The sequence below is a fragment of the Cebus imitator genome, unplaced genomic scaffold, assembly GCF_001604975.1.
Source record: "Cebus imitator isolate Cc_AM_T3 unplaced genomic scaffold, Cebus_imitator-1.0 Scaffold156, whole genome shotgun sequence".
Lineage (NCBI taxonomy): Eukaryota > Metazoa > Chordata > Mammalia > Primates > Cebidae > Cebus > Cebus imitator.
Genome location: NW_016107471.1, coordinates 1,814,826 through 1,836,077, shown reverse-complemented (window position 1 = coordinate 1,836,077; position 21,252 = coordinate 1,814,826). Strand labels below are relative to the sequence as shown.

General features: G+C 34.1%; 1 protein-coding gene across 26 annotated transcripts in view; it reads left to right on the top strand.

Moving 5' to 3' along the window:
• PPFIA2 (PTPRF interacting protein alpha 2) overlaps positions 1-21,252 on the top strand; it is a 485,065-nt gene that overhangs the window by 353,251 nt on the left and 110,562 nt on the right. For all 26 annotated transcript variants that reach the window (XM_017543486.2, XM_017543479.2, XM_017543480.2 and 23 more), the window contains 3 exons: positions 10,546-10,767; positions 18,315-18,461; positions 19,487-19,621. In XM_017543486.2, the coding sequence (XP_017398975.1) occupies positions 10,546-10,767; positions 18,315-18,461; positions 19,487-19,621 (504 nt within the window). The remainder of the gene's footprint in view (positions 1-10,545; positions 10,768-18,314; positions 18,462-19,486; positions 19,622-21,252) is intronic.

Here is a 21,252-nt window from a genome sequence, read left to right as displayed (position 1 = left end):
GCCATAAAAAAGAATGAGTTCGTGTCCTTTGCAGGGACATGGATGAAATTGGAAACCATCATTCTCAACAAACTGACACAAGAGCAGAAAACCAAACACTGCATGTCCTCACTCATAAGTGGGTGTTGAACAAAGAACACATGGACACAGGGAGGGGAACATCACACACTGGGGCCTGGGGGTTGAGGGACTAGGGGAAGAATAGCAGGGGATGGGGAGATAGGGGAGGGATAGCATTAGGAGAAATACCTAATGTAGATGACAGGTGATGGATGCAGCAAACCACTACTATGGCACATGTATACCTATGTAACAATCTGCATGATCTGTACATGTACCCCGGAACCTAAAGTATAATGAATGAATGAATGAAACTATCCTATGCCAGTAAATGGCCTAGTTTGGAGGTTCCACCAGCAGTAGTGAAAACCTCTATGGAGGTGCTTTTTCAGGAAGAATTTTCTATTCTCCAAGTTTTACCAGTTGAAGTTTAGGTTTATACCCATGTTCCCAAATTCAAGATGACTGAGCCAGGAGGGTCTTCCAGATTCCATGCCAGAACCACCACCAGGTGTTGGACCCTAGTTCAAGTTGATACCCTTCCTTCCCTCATGGTAAGTTCTCCTTGTGGACTGCTGGAACTCCTTGTGATCCAGTCAATTGTCTTAGTTTACCAAAGAATTTAGAAAAATATTGAATTTCACAATTGAAAGGGGAGCAATCTGTTTTTTTCCTCTCCTTCCTGAGATTTCCTGGTGATTATGTTGATATCTTCCTTCTCCCCTCTCGTTTTTTTTTATTACACTTTAAGTTTTGGGGTACATGTACAGAACATGCAGGTTTGTTTCATATGTATACACATGCCTTGGTGGTTTGCTGGTTCCATTCTCCCGTCATCTACATTAGGTATTTCTCCTAATGTTATCCCTCCCCAGGTCTCCCTCCTCCTGCTATCCCTCCCCTAGTTTCCCAACCCCAAACAGACCCCAGTGTATGATGTTCCCCTCCCTATGTCCATGGGTTCTCATTGTTCAACACTCACTTATGAGTGAGAACATGCAATGTTTGTTTTTCTATTCTTGTTTGTTTGCTGAGAATGATGGTTTCCAGCTTCATCTGTGTTCCTGCAAAGGACATGAACTCATCATTTTTTATGGCTGCACAGTATTCCATGGTGCATGTATGCCACATTTTCCTTATCCAGTCTATCTTCAATGGATATCAAGACATAGTAGAAGAGGCACTTTTTTTCAGGATTCTATTAAATATTCTTCTTTGGGATGTGGGAGCCTACTTGACTTATATTTACACATCTAAAAGGACTACTTAGTGATCCGGGAAGATAGATCCACTCTAGTGTTATTTTAGAAGTGATAAAATAAAAACATTTGAAAGCTTTCAGTTGATGGGTTTCTCTAAAGAAAATAATAAATACACATGTTCAAACTGTACAGATCATTTAAGAATTTGACAGATAAGTGTTTTTCTCTATCAATCATTAACATGTTTATTTCATGCTGTTATGTGGGACATTTCTATGTTTTATATTGCTGATAATTATTAAAATTTATTTTGGGAATATTGATTTAACTACAGTGTAACAGAATCACCATGGTATAAGAATTATTTTCATTCTTTTACCAGTCTGACTGCTATTAGAATGAAAATAAGAAACAAGTTTAGAAACAAAGTATGAGTTACAAGGTTATAACAGTAATTCAAAGGAGAGTAGAGTAACAATGGGGGAGGTCATGACAGAGTTTTTCTAATAGATCGTATAAAAGATGGGAGGAAAAGGGTGAACTCATGATGAGTCAGCCACTTTTGGAGAAAGTGAAAACATGGAGTTCTCACTAATTGAGTTGAGAATGAATTAAGGCAAAACAAATTTGGAGAAGAAACACTTTTTGAACACATGTTTTAAACATATTGAGTTTGGAAAGTCTATTTGACAGCCAAGTATGAAAATTGTATTGCTTCAGTTGAGTGTACAAGAATATATAGGTTAAAATTTAAACTTTTAATAGAGATAGAAATTTTATGAATATATATTTTGGTAGATGAGATAGACAACAAACATATTTTGTAAATATATAATATGACAGGGGTGAAAGACCTCTCTGATAAGGTAACAACAGAAGAGAGTTCTAAAAAGATATTCTTAGTCATCTTTGATGACCCCCTACTTCACTCCACAGATGATCTCATCCAATGTTATAACTGCTTGCAGAAAACAACCATGTACTCACTACTCTTTAATGTGAGCTCATACGGTTTCCTGCCTGACACATTTACTTTGACATCTAATAAGTCCTTTTAAACTTTGTTTTCAAAACCCAGTCCATGATTTTGCCCCATCCTCACAAATCTGCTTCTCTTATAAATTTTATCTTCTCAAAAAATAACTGCATCTTTCTAATTGTACAAATCTTGCAGTCATCCTTGAGTCTATGCTTTTTGTCACATATCACATTCAATCCATTCAAAGAATATCACCAATTTTATAACCTTTAGTTCTATTACCCTGGTCTAAGCCAGCATAATCTTTCACCTCTTAATTTATTTTCTTAAATTCATTGTTTGTCCTGACTTTTATAAGAGGACCGAGAATCCATTGAAAATGTAAGTGAAATCATGCCACTTCTCTGCTCAACATCTTCCTATAGTTCTCATAACACCTTGAGTAAAAGCCAGTCTTAAAATGATCTCAAGAACCCACATCTTATTTCCATCTATATCGACTCCCACCCTCTTGCTTTATTTAGTCCAGTCGATTCTAGCAACACTGGTCTCCCTGAGAATCCAAAACCCACTTGTGTCTCTTTGTCTTTGATCTTTCTGTTTCCTCTGCCAGATAACTGCATGATTTATGCTTGTATTGCAGGTTTTAGCTCAATGCTTTCTTTGTATAATCAATTCCCCTAGAGGAAGCTTGACCCAAATACTGCATGTGACATCTTTATGCTTGAGTTTTTTTATTGTTTATTGAAAATTGGAATCTAAGCGTACATTCTCTATTTCATCTGGCAACTCTAGCTGTGAAAAAGGGGGAAAAAGAAAAATGGATATTGAACAAACAAAAATTGTCCATTACAGATAGAAAAGGGTTTATCTGAATTACCAGGTTTATGATGAGAGAGTTACAGCTTACCTGCAGAGTTTTACATGTTACTTCTCTGTTCAAACACCTTTGACAGCTCTCTGTCATTCTATGTGGTACCCAGAGTTTATTCAGTATGGAAAAACAAAGGCCATCATAATCTATGCTGGCCTTCCCTTTCAAGTCTCATATCTTACCATTTCCTTATAGCACATATTTTCTTCTCTGAATACAGGATAATTATTCAGAGGGAAGAATTATTCACAATTATTCTGCAGGGAGTGTCCCCCTCCCTCCCTTTGCTCGTGTTATTTTTTGTTCCTAGAATAAGTACTCCTCTCCCTTCCCTTACTTGAAATATAATTACTCATCTTTTAAGACTCAACTCAAAGAATATTACAAAGATATTCTCTGCTCTCACAAGATAAATATGAAGCAAAATAAAAATTTATGATAATACTTAATTGCAATGCATATACTTGCTTATTTGTATATTACTTCTCTGCTTGATAGAATTGCCTTGATGTCAAAAATGTATTATCACCTTTAAAAAATTCTAAAACTTAATTATCTTCCATCTGACACAAAGTGTTCAGAATATTTATGAATGAGTAAAAATTTATATATTTTAAATTTTAACATGCAAGTCTTTATTGCGTTTGATAATAATTTCAAATATATACTTTTTACTGTTTTAACAAATTGAATATCTTTATGACCTTGTGTTGTAAATTGATTTTTTAGAAATGACACCCAAAGCACAAGCCATAAAAAAAAGATAAATTGGATTTTCTTAAAATCTTTTGAAATTCAAACAACACCATCATGAAAGAAAGGAAAAGATAACCTACAGAATAGACAGTATTTGCAAGCCATATGTTTGACAAAAGACTTGGGTAAAAATATATGTCAAAAATTCATATAAATCAACAATAAAAATATATGTAAATCCAATTAATATGAAGGCCAATCATTTGAATAGACATTTCTCCAAATAATATATACAAATGGATAAGTACCTGAAACGACGTCCAACGTCATTAGTCATTAGGAAATGCAAATTCAAACCACAAGGAAATATCACTTTGCACTCACTAGAATAGCTAAAAAGACCGATAATAATAAGTTTTGGTGAAGATGTGGAAAATTAGAACTCTCCATACATTGTTGGTAGGAATGTAAAATGGTGCAACCTCTTTGGAAAACAGTTCCTCAACATGTTAAAGATAGAATTACCATACAGTCCAGCAATTCTACTCCTAGGAATCTATTTTTCCAAAAACATTTGTCCACATAAAGACTTATATACAAAAGTTTATGACAATTATTTATAGTAGCCAAAAGGTGGGTACAACTTTAATGTCTATCAACTGATGAATATATAAACAGCATGTAGTATATCCCCATGATGGAATACAATTCAGCAATAATAGAAATGATGTATGGATAACATGCTAGAGTACTTGAATAAAATTCAAAAACACCATGCTCAGTGCATAAAACTAGTCATGAAAGAACACATGTTCAGTGACTCCACTTATGTGAAAGGTTCAGAGCAACAAATTTGTATGACAGAATGTAGTTAGTGATTGTCTGGGGCTGGAGGTGTGTGAGTGACTGCTAATAAGTATGAGATTTCCACTAGGGGTGAAAAAATGTGAGATTAACTTATGTTGATATTTGCACACCTTGTAAGTATACTAAACTCTATTTAACTTTGCATATTTAAAGGGTGCATTTTATAGCATGTAAATTATATCTCAATAATGCTGCTTAAAATAAGTACTGACTTTTAATATTGCCATTTGTCATTTAAAGTTCCACAATTTATTTTTAAGACATGTCAAGGTAATGATGGTTTAGAACAAAAACAAGATATTCTTTTTATAAGATATAAATCACAGTTTTAATATACCTTTCTACTTTGATATTATTAAGACATACAGTAAGCTTACCATACAATATATTTAGTGATAAAAATTAAGATTATATATTTTCTACAAATAAAAGTTTCATAAACATGACAGAATAAAAATTGAGAGTTTAAAAATCTTCTCATGGACAATCCCAACAATATAACATAAAGACTATGCAGTGAACATTTACTGCTTAATGTAATTTAAAAAGTTAACATTTAAAAATGTTTTATTTTAATTGCCTGATTACTATCTATAGTTAGTTAAATTTCTCTTATCTGGAGCCCCTTTAAAAATATGCAATTTTCTTGTTAAATGCATTAACAAGGTTTAATGGACTGCAGGTGCACAGAATTGGAACAAACATTTTTCTAATTAGAAAATAAATATTCATTTGCACTGAAAAAATGTTTGTCAATATTATATATATATATATATATATATATGTACGCACATATGTATATGGTGTGTGGATGCTTGGTACCTGCTTATACTATGAAGCATGTATAATTTATCCTGTTGATTTATATGTTCCTATCAGAGGCAGTATGGTAAAGGGTAAATTAACTAAATTAACTGAACTGGGAATAAAAGTTCTGCCTTTTAATTCAGATCAACTCTATGTGATTACATGAGTCTCAATTTCTCCAAAATTCTTTAGAACTCTAAAATCTTAAATATGATTTTTAATTCTATAAAACATTTTTCAAAATAAAAATTTATTTTTCATGGTTTTTGTATTTTTAAAAAGCAAATTTATTACTGTACAATGAACATGCAATTTAAGTGCACAATTCTGTCAATTTGGATAAATATATATGCCTCCGTAAGCACCTGAATCAATATAAAGAACATCCTCATAACCCTTAAAAGTACTCTAATGCTCCCTTGAAGTCAACTCCACCTCCCCCATTCCACCTCTTAGCCCAGGCAACAACCAATCTGCTTTCCTGGCATTATAGATTTGAATGGTCTTTTCTAGAATTTCAAATTAATTGAATCACACATTACGTACTCTTTTGTATCTAGCTTCTGTTTCTCAGCATCATTTTTTTGCGATTCATGCATTTTGGAGAGTTCAGTAATGTTTTTTCATTGTATTAAAATATCAAGTTATATTTGCTTACCCCAAGAATACAATAGTTTCTCCTATTTTTAAGAAGTGTTTTTGAATTATTTAGTATGATTGCATTATAGTTTTATTTATAGTATTAAACATTATTGCCAAGGAGTCACTGTTGGTTACTAAATTATCTCTTAAGATACAAGTTGAATCTACAGACTTAATCCTTTGAAGATATCATCCCATATCTGAACATAGAACTTCTGTATTGTGGGTACCAAACTCTATTTAATAAAAGTGGTAAGTGATATTACGAATATGTAGGAATGTTGGAGTTCCTACTACCATTCATTGATCACATCCCCCTCTATAGTCTCTCTTCTCCTTTCTGGTGGGGATGTTGCTGGTTGAAGGATCAGAGCTGAGCATTTCTCTAGGAATTGCTCCTAGAGGAATGGAATTGTGAACTTCTACATTACACAGCTATCTGTACATTGAACTCAGAAAGGCCAGTTTATAATCATTAGGCAGCATCTAAGATCTGGACTAGGGAAGAAGGGTAGAATCAATTGCCAGCCAGTTATTTCCAAATTTGAGATAACAGATATGATTTTGCAGGGGTTTGCCATAATTTTAAATATCTTCAAACTCTGTATACAAGCTACAAGTAACTAGACAAGTATAAGATTTAATAGAACTGCTACCTCCTCACATTGGGAAATTCCTCTAGTCAACTTTAAAAAGACAATTGTCTCTATCTTTCTCCGCTCTTTTAATTTTGATTCACTCAGCTATTTCTCCACACTCTCACATTGTATTAAGCTATTGTACTTATCAGTACTTCTTGCCATTTGTCTGCATTTCCTTTCTCTGTGTTTTACCTTTCTCACACTGCTTTCATGATGCTTTCTGTTCTTCCCATTCTTCTGTAGTCCAATATACTATATGTCATTTGAATTCCTAAAAATCATGAGCTATGCATATTGTGCAATAAAAAACACGGGCTTATGGGGGAAATGAGGTTTATGGCACAACACTAAAAACTTTATCAATGTCACATTAAAATAAAGGTAAAAAAACGAATAAAAATGGTAACAGTTTTGACATGTTAAATGTTTGGAAATTGCATAAATATAGTGATAAGTATTTTTTTATCCCTGAAAAAGAGCTGAAGTTGGCTTGTGGAAGTGAGTGTTAGAAAACTTGAAGGCTTTACTTTATTGTGAAATGGTAGAAGAAACGGTTTCTGAAATCAACAGGAAGTTGTAACACAGGTGCAGATGGGCAAATTTTTAACGTATATGGCGGACTGAGGTCAGTATTAGATATTTGAGGAATGGATGCATTCTAAGTGTTCCTATGTGGCTTGTTTTTCCTTCAGCCATGTGTAGTTTTCTGTATTTAGCCAGTGCTGCTTAGGAAGAAAATTGCATATTAAAATGCAGCTACGTGCGTGCGCACACCCACACAGACACACACAATTTACATTACATTGAAATTGTTTCCTAATATATCTATCATGTTGAAACAAATTCATGCTTTTAAACAAGTGCTTAAAACATGAGCAGAAATGACCGTACTTCCGTTATATTTTCTCTGTACTTTCCTGTTTCTTCTTACATTCTTTTTCTCTTAGTTGTTTCTCTCAAATTGCTGCATTATCCTCACTATAAAACTCCAAAGTAGCTAGGCTGTGGAGCATACTTTGTTTTTTCTTTTGTCAGAGTCTCACTCTGTCACTCAGGCTGGAATGCTAGAGTGCCATAGTATTATCATGGCTCACTGCGGCCTGATCTCCCAGGCTCAAGCAATCCTCCCACCTATGCCTCCCTAGTTGCCGAGACTATAGGCGTACACAACTGCACCTGGCTAATTTTTCTGTTTTTTCTTTTTTTTAGAGATGGGGTCTCCCCATGTTGCCCAGGCAGGTCTCAAACTCCTGGCCTCAAGTGATCCTCCCACCCCAGCCTCACAAAGCACTGGGATTACAAGAGCAAGCCACCACATGTAGCCCCTTCCTGCCTTCCTGCCTTCCTGCCTTCCTGCCTTCCTGCCTGCCTTCCCTCCTTCCCTCCCTCCCTCCTTCCCTCCCTCCTTCCTTCCTTCCTTCCTTCCTTTCTTCCTTCCTTCCTTCCTTCCGCCATATGGTTCTGTTGCTCATGCTGGAGTGCTGTGACATAATCGTGGCTCACTACAGCCTCAAACTCCTAGAATCAAGCCATCCTTTTGCCTCAGCCTCTTGAGCATCTAGGACTATGTGTGAATGCCACCACACCCTAATGATTTTTTTTTTTTTTTTTTTTTAATTTTTTTCTAGAGATGAGGTCTTACTATGTCACCCAGGCTGGTCTCAAATTCCTGGCCTCAAGCAGTCTCCTGCCTCTGCCTCCCAAAGCACTGGGGTTAAAAGAGTGAGCCACAGTACCTGGCCTCTTAATTTTTAACTGACAAATAATAGTTGTATATTTCATGGGACACAATGTAATGTTTTGATATATGTATACAATGTAGAATGATTCAAACAGTTAATTAATATATCCGTCACTCACCTACTTATCATTTTTGTTGTGAGAACACTTAAAATCTCTTCTATCAATGTATTTTTATTAACTATAGTCATCATGCTATGTAATAGACTGTAATTCTTAAAGTATAACTGAAACGTTTTACTCTTTGACTAATATCTCCCATTTACTCATCACAGCCTTCCTCTTTTCCAGCCTCTGGCAACCACCATTCTACTATCAATTTCTATGAGTTTGACTCTTTTAGATTCTACAGATAATCAAGGTCAAGAAGTATTTGTCTTTCTGTGCCTGGCTTATTTCACTTAGCGTAGTGTCTTCCAGGTTCATCCATGTTGTCACAAATGACAGAATTTCCTTGTTTTTAGCAGCTGAATAGTATTTCAATATGTATGTATACCACATTTATTTTTACCCATTCATCCATTGATAGACACTTAGGCTGATTTGTATTTTGGCTATTGTAAATAATTCTGCATTGAACATGGAAGTGCAGATATCTTTTCAACACACTGATTTCAATTCCTTTGGTTATATACCCAGAAGTGAGATTTCTGGACCATATGATAATTTTAATTTTTTGAGGAATTCTCATTTTTTTTCAATAGTGGCTATACTAATTTACATTTTTATCAGTAGTATACAAGGGTTCCCTTTTCCCACATTCTTAATCTCTTACCAACACTTACTTATTTTTGCTGATAGCCATTCTAACAGGTATTAAGTGATATCTCATTGTGGCTTTAATTTGTATTTCCCTGATACATTGTGATATTGGGCATTTTTTCATATATCCGCTGGTTATTTGTATGTCTTCTTTTGAGAAATGTTTATTCAGATCTCTTGCCTGTTAGTCTGGGAATTTGTTTTCTTCCCATTGAGTTGTTTGGATTGTTTATATATTTTAGACTTTAGGTGTAGGGCATACTTCTGAAGACATACTTTTGGAAACCTCTGGTTTCTAGGCAGTCCTTCCAGAAAGTAGAAAAATCAGCTCTCAAAATATTTAATGCTTTCCAGCCTCCTTCCTGTGAGTTCTGTGCACACACTTTATTTTATTTTTTGAGACAGTGTCTTGCTTTGTCACGAGGTTGGAGTATAGTGGCACGATCTCAGCTCACTGCAACCTCTGCCTCCCGGGTTCAAGTGATTCTCCTGCCTTTGCCTCCCGAGTAGCTGGGACTAGAGGCCATGCCACCATGCCTGCCTAATTTTTCATATTTTTAGTAGAGACAGGGTTTCACTGTGTTAGCCAGGCTGTTCTCGATCTCCTGGCCTTGTGATCTGCCCGCCTAGGCCCCCTAAAGTACTGGGATTGCAAGTGTGAGCCACCATGCTGGCCACATGATTTTTATGTTAATAGTAATATAGAAATTAAGACTTTTCTATACTGTATGTTTGTTTCAGCTAGGTCAGATTCACAACAGGAATAATCTTTAACAAAAAATATTTGGTAAGTTCTTTTTCTGGGCATCACTGAAAATAAAACTTAAAAATTTACAAAGAATCTTGCACAAAAATTTTAACATTGCACATTTTATAGGTTCTTACCTATTAATTAAAAATGACATGTGGTGTTATATCAATATAATATTGTAAATTGATAGTAAATTATATATCTAATTGATAAAATAGTAGCTGATACTTAAATGTTTAGGATAGATGAATCAGTGTTTTATGCTATGTTTTATATACATATAAAGAGTAGTATAGTTTTCAGTTCAAATATATCTATTAAACTGTTTGAAAATTACTGATCTACCTTCATATTTTAATGTTAGTTAACAGTTTTCTCAGAAACTTAGTTTTTCGGCAAAACTAATTCTTTTCAGAAGTTCTTATTTCTCAGTGTGATAGCAGTGTCAGTTTCATTTATTTAAGTTCGTTTTAAATTTTAAAGATGAAAATTCTTTAGTGCCATTTTTTTTTCTATTCCCGCAGCGTTTGTCCAATGGTTCTATAGACTCAACTGATGACACTAGTCAAATAGTTGAACTACAAGAATTACTTGAAAAGCAAAACTATGAAATGGCCCAGATGAAAGAACGTTTAGCAGCCCTTTCTTCCCGGGTGGGAGAGGTGGAACAGGAAGCAGAGACAGCAAGAAAGGATCTCATTAAAACAGAAGAAATGAACACCAAGTATCAAAGGGACATTAGGGAGGTAAGTGATTCATGTCACTTTCAGTCTTTGATTTCTGAATTCTGCTTCTGAGGTGCTGTTTCCGTAATTTCCCCTAATGACCATATACTTTTTACTTCTCAAAAGGCCATACTTTTACTTTTGCATGCATTATATTAATTATGAAACTTGTTTGATAAGGCAAAAATAGTTTATTTTATGAAGCTTTAAATATATATGGTAAGAAATGTGTGGTATCAAGTCTCTGATATAAAAAGACATTCTGAAGCTGTTAATACAATATTTTAAATCTAAGTTTTAATTTTAAATAATCCTAAATATGGTATGTATCATGAATTGCTATACTCTTAGCTGGAATACTAAAAAAATATTTTAAATTGTTTCATTGCTTATTTTGGTTTTATGTTTATGAATGTGAATGTACATCTGTGAATATACATGTATACACACACACACACACACACACACATATATATATATATATATAACAAAACCTTTCTTTGTCTACATATTACATTCCTGTTAGACTTAAAGTTCCTTTTTATACTTAAAAAAAATGAGTGCTTAAATCACTTCTCAGTCTCTTGGCTAAGATCCAGTGAAAAGAGACAGTACTTTAAGTTACTGCAAAAGATACTAGGAGATGTTTGATTTGTAACACTGTCAAATCATTGTACCTGCTCAAGTACAATGTTTAGAGTCTTTTAACTTTTTCAACTTTTCACTCACAAATAAAAAGAAAATTATTTATATTTGTGGGAATTGTATTTTCTGACTCTTTGCCTTTTTCATTTTTACATATTCTTTTAAATAATATACTTTTTACCTTTTTAAAATATCTTTTGTATATAATTTGCTAGTTCTTCATCAAGTTGGCCCTATTCTGTGTACCAAATTGGTGATATCCTTAAGATCTTTCCTTTCACCCACTCAGTTTGATTCAGCAGTAAATCCTGTTATCTGCAATTTCAAACTATTCATATTCGGACCTCTTCTTAGAATTTTCATGGCTTTTTCTTTTCCTACACAATCACTATCTCTCACTGGATTATTTCAATAGTCTGTTGCCTGGTCTTCCTGCTCATGCCTTCAGCTCACCTCAATCTATGCTCAACACAGCAGCTTGAGCAGCCTGCCTGTAAGTCAGTTCACATCACTTTTCTTCTTAAATGACTTTTAATGACTACCTATTTTACTTATAGTAATATCAAAGCCCTTACAGTGGTCTAAAAGCCATATACAGTCTCTCTACTATGACCTTCCTGACCTCTTAGAGACCATCTACTATCTCATCTTAACATACACTGCTCAACTGGAGTGACCTCTTAAGCCAGACCTGTTTTGTTGCATTTTATTTTCCCTCTGACTTTGCTCAATATCGTTTTCTAAGTGAAATGTCCCCAGACGTTGGTGTTTACACATATACACTCTCTTTCTTCTTTTGATTAAATAAACCTCCCACATGACTTCTGTCATCTGACAAAATATATTTTTAACTGATAAACTTGTTTATCATATGCCTCCCTCCCCAACTATTTGTAAAGATCTATAAGGGTAGGATTTTTTGTCCTTGTTTTGTTCACTGCTGTCTTCAGAGTACCTACACAACTATTGATTGTATCATAGACACTCAAAAAATCTTTGCTGAAAGAATAGATATTTATAAGTAAATATCAGAAGGTATGAGTGATATTAGAATATGTACTAAGACAATGCCTATCAGCAAAACAAAACAAAAAGATAGGTGAACCATGAAGTGGTAAACTGCTCCACTGTAGCACAGATAATGATACAACTTTTATGAATTAATAGTCCATGGATGCATCTCTCTTCTTCTCTCCTCCCCACAATTCAAATTCAGAGAATTCATAAAGTAAAGGCAGTTTAACCCCTCTTCTGTTTACTGTTAAGGAATCATGAGGATATCTAGCTATCAAATCACCAGGCTCACTTCTTCATCTGTTGCTCATTCTCTCTGTCTTCATTCTCTTGGTTCTGGAGATTTAGCTGATTTCCTTTCATTTTAGTACTCACTGCTCTATTAATGCTTATCTAGTCCAGCATCACTTAGAGGTAAGGCCGAGGATCCAATTCCCATTTTCTTACTGCCCATTTAAAAATAACTCCTTGATACTAACAGGCTCTGAATGTAAGTGACAAAACACCCAGTCAGATGGAAAATGTCACTCCTCTGATGCCAGGTGTACTTTTATTGGGAATCCATTCTAATGGTAATAACATTCTCCTTTCACATGGAATTATTTTTAAATACAACTATTATTATCAGCCCCATCATTTCTACATATTTATGTTTTAGAACAGTTTCATGAGAAAGGAATATCTCTGGTTATCCATCTTTGAAGGGTGGTTGTGAACACAAATGTTTTCAGAGCCAGGCTGGCAATGGAAAAGTGTTAAGTGCCAGGTGCAAGACAGTAGGAAGTGATGGCGTTGATGAGACCTGTGAAAGGGCCTGTATTCCGCCTGCATTACTGTATGCATCACCTTTATTTTTGCACACACGCACATACACACACACACACACACACACACACACAACTGTGAAAGCTAAATAAACTGCTTCTGAAATATTCAGGTCTCAAGACACAGGCCCCTGGTTTGTGAAGGATTGTTTAAGGACCAGTCACATGTGAAAACTATTACAGGTGTATTACATAGAATTTCTCTAATTCCTCACAATTGACAAAAAGGGGAAATACTAATTATTATCTCCATTTTTCTCAGATGAAAACGATAAGGTTCAGTGAGGTAAAGTAACTTGCCAAAGGCCTGTGCAGTTCCATCCCCACCTGCACCGAAGAGAAACAAGATCAGCATGGCTTCAAAACCTGTGCTTCTTCCACTATGAACTGCTTCCAAAATCAGCACAGTGTAATAATTTATTCAGTGATAGCAACTATCATAAAAATGCAGCTACAATATAACTGTCCTCTAATCAATATTTTGGTCATTTTTTCCAATAAGCAAGAAGATGTGAAAATCACATACTTAACAAATTACTTAACACTTAAAGCTTTTATTTTCCTGAATAATATTTTTCTGTGCTGTGGTCACACAGGGTCAACTGGATTGCAAGTTTCTTTTTCTTTTCTTAATTATTCTTTTTAAATTTTTATTTATTTATTTATTTATTTATTTTAGAGATAGAGTCTTGCTCTGTTGCCCAAGCTGGAGTGCAATAGTGTTTTCAGCTCACTGCAACCTCGATCTCCTACGTTCAAACAATCCTCTCATCTCAGCCTTTGGAACAGCTAAGACTACAGGCACACATCAGGATGTCTGGAAAATTTTTGTAGTTTTTGTAGAGACAGGGTCCCACTAGGTTGCTCATGCTGGCCTCAAATTTCTGGGTTCAAGAGATCCTCCCACCCCATTCTCCCAATGGTCTGCGATTACAGGTGTGAGATTGCAAGTTTCTTAGTAGAAAAAAAAAAAGAAGCTCCTTTTTCTTGGTACTCCTATAGCATTGCTAGCATAGTATGATTTATAAATTTTACAGATAATAAATGTTTGTTGCAATAATTAAGGAAAAATTAGGAAATAACATAAAATGAAAATTGAAAGGTATTTTGCTTTGTATGTGAGGACATTCTAAGGTATCTAAAATGAACTATTATTTTGAATGACAAAAACTGCAATTATTTTTGAACCAACCTAATTTATAAATATGTTCCACTGATGGCTTCAGAATGTAATTTTCCTGCATCAAAAAAGAAATCTACCCAAAATTTACTTTCATTTTACATTTTGTCTTCAAACAAAACTCCTTAAATTGATTTTGGCCTATGAAGAGTAGGTGAGTTGAATTAAAGCTAGACACAGTACACATATTAGAAAAATAGGCAATCTTATAAAAGTAGCTTATCTCTCCAGTTTTTAATTAAGAGGTTTATTAATTGTATATGGATAATGATACATCATTAAATACATAGCTGTGCAAATAACTAAAATTTTCAGTGGAATATTTTGTGAATAAAGCCATCCTATCTTTCCAACTTCCTATTAACATTTATTCAGGATTTCACTATGTGATTAAATGAATTAAATTCATATCAGTGTTGGCTTTTCTATTATCTGAAACATGTAGTTATATTTTTAACTTTAATAGATCTAAGTTACCAGAGAGTTATATTTATTAGATGTAAAAAAATCCAATTTATATATATAAACTTCAAGAGATCATTGCAACTTTATTTTGTTTTCTTTCTTTCTTTTTTTTGGTAGCAAGTTTTAGGGACTAGAAAAGCTTCTTTTTTTAGAATTTTCAAGTGATAGAGGGAAAAACTATTTCTCTGACTTGTAAATCCAGTTCATTTTTGGCAACACAGCCTGCAGTTAAAAATTGAATCTCCCACATGAATCACTGAATCAAAAATGCAGTACCAAAATTACAAAATACCAAAATCCCTGCATGTAATGTATGTCATAGGGTGAGATCATCTAATTGTGGAAATAATAGTGATTAATAACTTTAAGAAGCTATTATTTATTGAGGATGTTTTCTACATGCAACACCATACAAAGCACTTTCTAATTCTTACCAACAATGTTATGTGATGCATATTAAAATCTCAACCCACACAATATATGAAGAAGGTGAAGCACAGAATAGGCGAGCAACATTGACCCCTTATAACAGAGTTAATAAGTGTCCCAAACCAGCATTTGGAGCAAGTAAGTACTACTTCAATGCTCATGTTCTTGAGAAATATGTGTAGGCCTTTTATTGATTTTATTGCTGTTAAAATTTAGTAAGAAGTTTATATATGCAGGTTAGCTTTAGACTTTTCTCTTCAAGCCACAAAATTTTCCCAGAGTTCTGTTGAAAACGAAGCTGACAGAATACAATCTTAAGCACTCTGAAAGGAACCTCTAAGATAAAAATTCTACCATCACTGAGATAAAAAATGTGTAAAACAGAAAAAGTCAAAAGTGAAAATAAGTAGTTTTTTAAATAGTAGGCGTTATCTGGGATGCCTAAAATCTAGAGGTGTGCATATAATATTTCTTAAAAATTATTCTGGCTAATTTTTGCTGAATTCATAGATTAATTTCTTACGTTTACACTTTAGTATCAACATAATTAACCAAGTAGCTTTTAACTAGGTCTTGATGGTCAGTAGGATTGAGCTAGACAAAGGAGACAAAACACATTCCAGGTAGACACGAAGTCACAGAGTGGATTCGTTTTGAAGGGCTGCCGCAACAAATTGCCACAGACTGGATGGCTTAAAAAAACCGTAATTTAGTCACTCATTGTCTTGGAGGCTTTAAGTCTGAAATCAGTGTTTCAGCAGGGTCATATTATCTCTGAAGGCTCTAGTGAGGATTTATTCTTCACCCCTTCTAGTTTCTGATGGTTACTGGCAATCATTGACATTCTTGGCTGGTAGCAATATAACTCCAGTCTCTGCCTGCCTGCCTTCTTCTTCCACATATATCTCTGTGTCCCCAAATACCCTCCTTATAAAAGTACCAGTCGTTGGATTTATGGCCTATTCTAATCCTATATGACCTCATCTTAACTTGATGATGTCAATAAAATCTGATTCGAACATAAGGTCACATTCACAGGTTAAAATGGACATGAATTTTTGGGGGTCATTATTAGCCCCAGTACTCAGAAGTAAGGTATTATCAGGTCACAAAACCACTTTTTTATCCCAGGATTTGTAGCTCAGATTTTACCCTGCAGATGGAGGGGAAGAAGTAAATGTATTGAAACCAATAAGCAATATGATTGGACTAGCATTTAGAAATATGCCTCAGGAAGCAGGGTGGAGTAAAAGTAAGGAGAATAAAAGACAGAAAATATGAGAGAGAGAGCTGATTTGTGATGGGCAGAATTCTAGGGACAACATGATGAGTTTCATGGTAGATCTATTACTTTTTTTTGAAATGAAGTCTTGCCCTGTCGCCCAGGCTGGAGTGCAGTGGTGCGATCTCGGTCCACTACAACCTCTGCCTCCCAGGTTCAAGCAATTCTCATGCCTCAGCCTCTCTGAGTAGCTGGGATTACAGGCACGTGCCACAATACCCAGCTACGATTTTTGTATTTTAAGTAGAGATGGGGTTTCACCATGTTGGTCAGGCAGGCTGGTCTTGAACTCCTGACCTCAAGTGATCTGCCTACCTCAGCCTTTTAAAGTGCTGGGATTACAGGCATGAGCCACCACATCCAGCTGATCTATTACTTTTGAATTAATTTTAATTTATATATATACACACACATATATATATATGCATATATATATATATATATATATATACATAAATTTTCTAAGTCAAATAATGGCACATATAAAGATGGTACACATACAAATACAGACAGCCTCTCATTTCAAGTTTTCATCTCATGTCCCTGAGATTTTTAATTTCAACACATTTATTTACTACTTCTGGTATTTTCTCTCTTTATTTAAACAAAATTTATGTTTTGTTATATTAGATTAGGATATTACTTATTTTATTCCTTATTTTGCTTTTTATTCTACCTATACTTCCATTAGAGTTATCATCTCAAAAAAAGAAGAAAGAAGATTGAAAGAAAGGCTGTCTGCTTATCCAATTATTATATGTGGCAGGACTGGCTCTGGACCCCGTAGGAGACTGGCAAAGGCACTGGTTAGGAATAAGTGATGAAATGAATCTGGATAATAACATAATGGAAACTATCACTGTTTCCTCCATTGCAGAATTTTTATACAAAGAAGCTTCCCACATTCTCAGGAAACCATTCCAGGCCAATGAGCCTCACTTCTGCACTTGATTTTCTCTCAACATATTGTCAATAAAGTAGGTTATCTAACTACCAATAAATTTCCATGTAAGCTGTTAGTAAGGTAAAATCATCTCCCTATTACTATCTATAAATTTGATTATTTAAAAATTACTGTTTAAAATATTATTAACGTCATGATTTTCTCCCCTTGCACTTGATGTTTTCCTATATTTTTGTGTTCATTGACTTCTCTAAACTCATGTAATTGAAACAGTACATAACTAGGTAAATCGTTAAGTTTCTAAGTCAATTGGTAAATTTTTTGTAAATAAGATCCAAATGTGATATTTTTTCCTCCTGCTTTTTAACAACAGAGTTCCTCTTTCTTATATGTAAAGGTAAGAATATGAATGGTATTTGTTGTCTATTTGAAGATTGCTTTACAATTTGAAACTGCAGCCACCATTTTAACAATTTTCTGAGTTGCAACTCTACTCATAATTGTACTTAATTTTACTGCATAATGAACTAATTTATCTGCCACTTGTCTTACAAGAAGGCCAATTCTACAGTAGATGATTTCAAAAACTAATCCACTGCATTCTTAGATAGTAGAAAGCTTTTGGTTAACCGAAGTTATAAAAATAATTCTGACAGCTAAGTTGGGAAAATGCACCTAAAATCTCACAGTCCTTTCAATGAAAAGAAAGGAATGAGTATTTACTTCAAGAATGGAGTAGTTTTTATGTTTCTATTTTAAGTAATATGACAATAATTAAACAATCTGAAAATCTGATTTGCTTTTTTTTAATTATTTTAATTGTAGGCCATGGCACAAAAAGAAGATATGGAAGAAAGGATTACAACCCTTGAAAAGCGTTACCTCAGTGCTCAGAGAGAATCTACCTCCATACATGACATGAATGATAAACTAGAAAATGAGTTAGCAAATAAAGAAGCTATCCTACGGCAGGTTCAGTATCTCTGTCTTGGTTTTGTTCTGGTCCATTCATTCTCATCATTCTTGCAAAACATGGAGTAAATAAATCAGGCTATTTCTTGACAGATGTTTGATTAACCATTCTCTAAAATGTAAAATTCTATACTGAAACAAATATGATTTTAGTTTGAAATTTGCTTTCTAGAAAGATAAGTTATTTATCTTAATAATACAAATAATGACTATTATTTTCATTTAGGCATGAACAAGAAATTGTGCTAAACAGTTTTCATGTATTACCTCACTTAATTCTAACCACCACCTATGAAGTAGGTAGAGTTATTATACTGAAGACACTATAGTTCAGAGACAGTCACACTTTCCCAAGCTCATACATATACTAAATACAAGAACCAATATACTGGAATTCTAAGTTTTTTGGGCTCTATAGCAGAAATAGACAAACTATAGCCATGAGCCAAAGCTGGTTGTTTGCATGCTCTTGTAAATAAAGTCTTATTGGAACACAGCCATGCCCAATCCTTTTATCATAGTCTATTATTGTTTTTATGCTACAGCACAGTTGAGTATTTGGGATTCAGGCCATGTGATACATGAGATGTAAAATTTTTACTATCTGGCCCATTACAGAAAATGTTTGCCAACCTTATCTCTAGAGCCTGGATCATAATGCTACATTACCTTTCTCACTCCAGTCTAAATACCATGATTTTCAGTATTTTGCTATGATGTTATATCTGATGTCTTAGTACTGAGCTATATTCCCTTTGTTCAAATTTATACTCATGAGTAATTTCTTTCCTTTTTGCTGCCAATGGTAAGAGCCTTTTCGTTTTTTTAATGTGCTGCATTTTGTGAAGGAAAATGGATAAGCAATATATGAAAACAAGGACAACAATCAACACATTGCACATTTAGGTGTGGTAGTGACTAATTTTAAATCTAGAATCATGGCTAAGGTGCAAATCCCCTGGTGTCTGGTGTTTGCTATTCAAACTCTGACTCCTTAAGTGTCTCTGCTCCCATTCCCATTTCAGATGGAAGAGAAAAACAGACAGTTACAAGAACGTCTTGAGCTAGCTGAACAAAAGTTGCAGCAGACCATGAGAAAGGCTGAAACATTGCCTGAAGTAGAGGCTGAACTGGCTCAGAGAATTGCAGCCTTAACAAAGGTACTGAACTAGAACAATTGGTCAACCTAGATATGTTTGTAGAAAGGACTGGCAATCAAAATGGAATCTATAAAGATTTTCTATATGCTCTATGAAAATTAATTAATTTAATCTTTATTATATTGATCTGTTATTAAGTGAATTGTTTTCCTCTCATACATATTTATGGCAGCAAGAATAATTGTTATATAAATGTGATGTTTCCCCTGCCTATTTAAACATTAACAAGTAACAATTTCATGCCACTGTTATAGTTAATTTTCCATGGTAATATTTCTATAAGAATAATCATGGAGATAAACAAAAATGATAATGTTATCTATATGAGACATAACAATTTAACAGGTTTCACATCAATTTCTATTAGAAGTATAGAAAATATCATAACTTCTTGATTCCTCTCCAATGACAGTAAAAAACTTGTCAGAAATGGAAAGTTAGATGTATAAAAGTTTGAGGTCTAAAACAAATAATCAGAAAGTGGTTTTTATAGTTGTAATTTCTTCTGAAAAATTAAAATCAATAATACTCTGAGGAATGTTCAAAACTTTCTGCCATAATTCGGCCAGTAGATTCTGCAACTATTGCATATTTTAGAATTTTATAAGCATTATAATGTTAAAAAGCAGTATTCTGACCTCTGACAGTCAAATGGAAGTGACATCATTTCAAAGTATATATATATGTTACAAGTTATATAAAAGTGCATTTTGTCACTAAAAGTATGTTTGACATTTGATATGAATTCACAAATAATCACACAATTTATATTTTTACACAATCATTAATATTTGCTAAGTTTTCAAGGCCACTACAGTAAATGAGTATCTTAGGTATCTGAACTTTAAGTTTAAAATTATGGCATTAGGATTTATCCAAAATAATTGATGGAGCAATGAAGCAGACACACATGCTTGATTTTCTGAAAAAGCTAATAATTAATAATGAACAGTGAACTGATCTCCCTGTTGGTTAAAATAGGAGAGTTAACCAGGTAATGAAAGGCAAACCTTTGATGAAGTAGAGCAGGATTAGAGAGCATTGAAATAGTTGCTTGTTTGCAGAGTGTTGGAGTGACTAGTTGGATAAAACTGATTAAGATGAGTTTATAATTTGGATCCTTCTATAGTCACAAACCATGCCAGTAAACCACTCTGGCAATTTCAGAAATGTGTGATTTCTAAGATAAAGATAAATTTATCACTTAATTTGAAAAAAAAGTTCCCTAAATTATATAAAGCTGTTTAAACATATAGATATTTCAGGGTTTTTTTTTTTTTTTGCAAATACTGATCTTAATGACTATAACATAGGCTAAGATATACATAATTAGATTTTTCATCTAAAGAACATAAAGGACTTTCAAAAAGAGTTATATTTTTCATTTGTACTGTTGTGAGGGGTTAGATGAGTGACTGAATATGAAAAATAACTTTTGGGCCAGGCGCGGTGGCTCACACCTGTTATCCAAGCACTTTGACAGGCTGCGGAGGGTGGATCACGAGGTTAGGAGTTTGAGACCAGCCTGGCCAATATGGTGAAACCTGGTCTCTACTAAAAATACAAAAATTAGCCAGGCGTGGTGGCATGCACCTGTAGTCCTAGCTACTCAGGAGGTTGAGGCAGAAGGA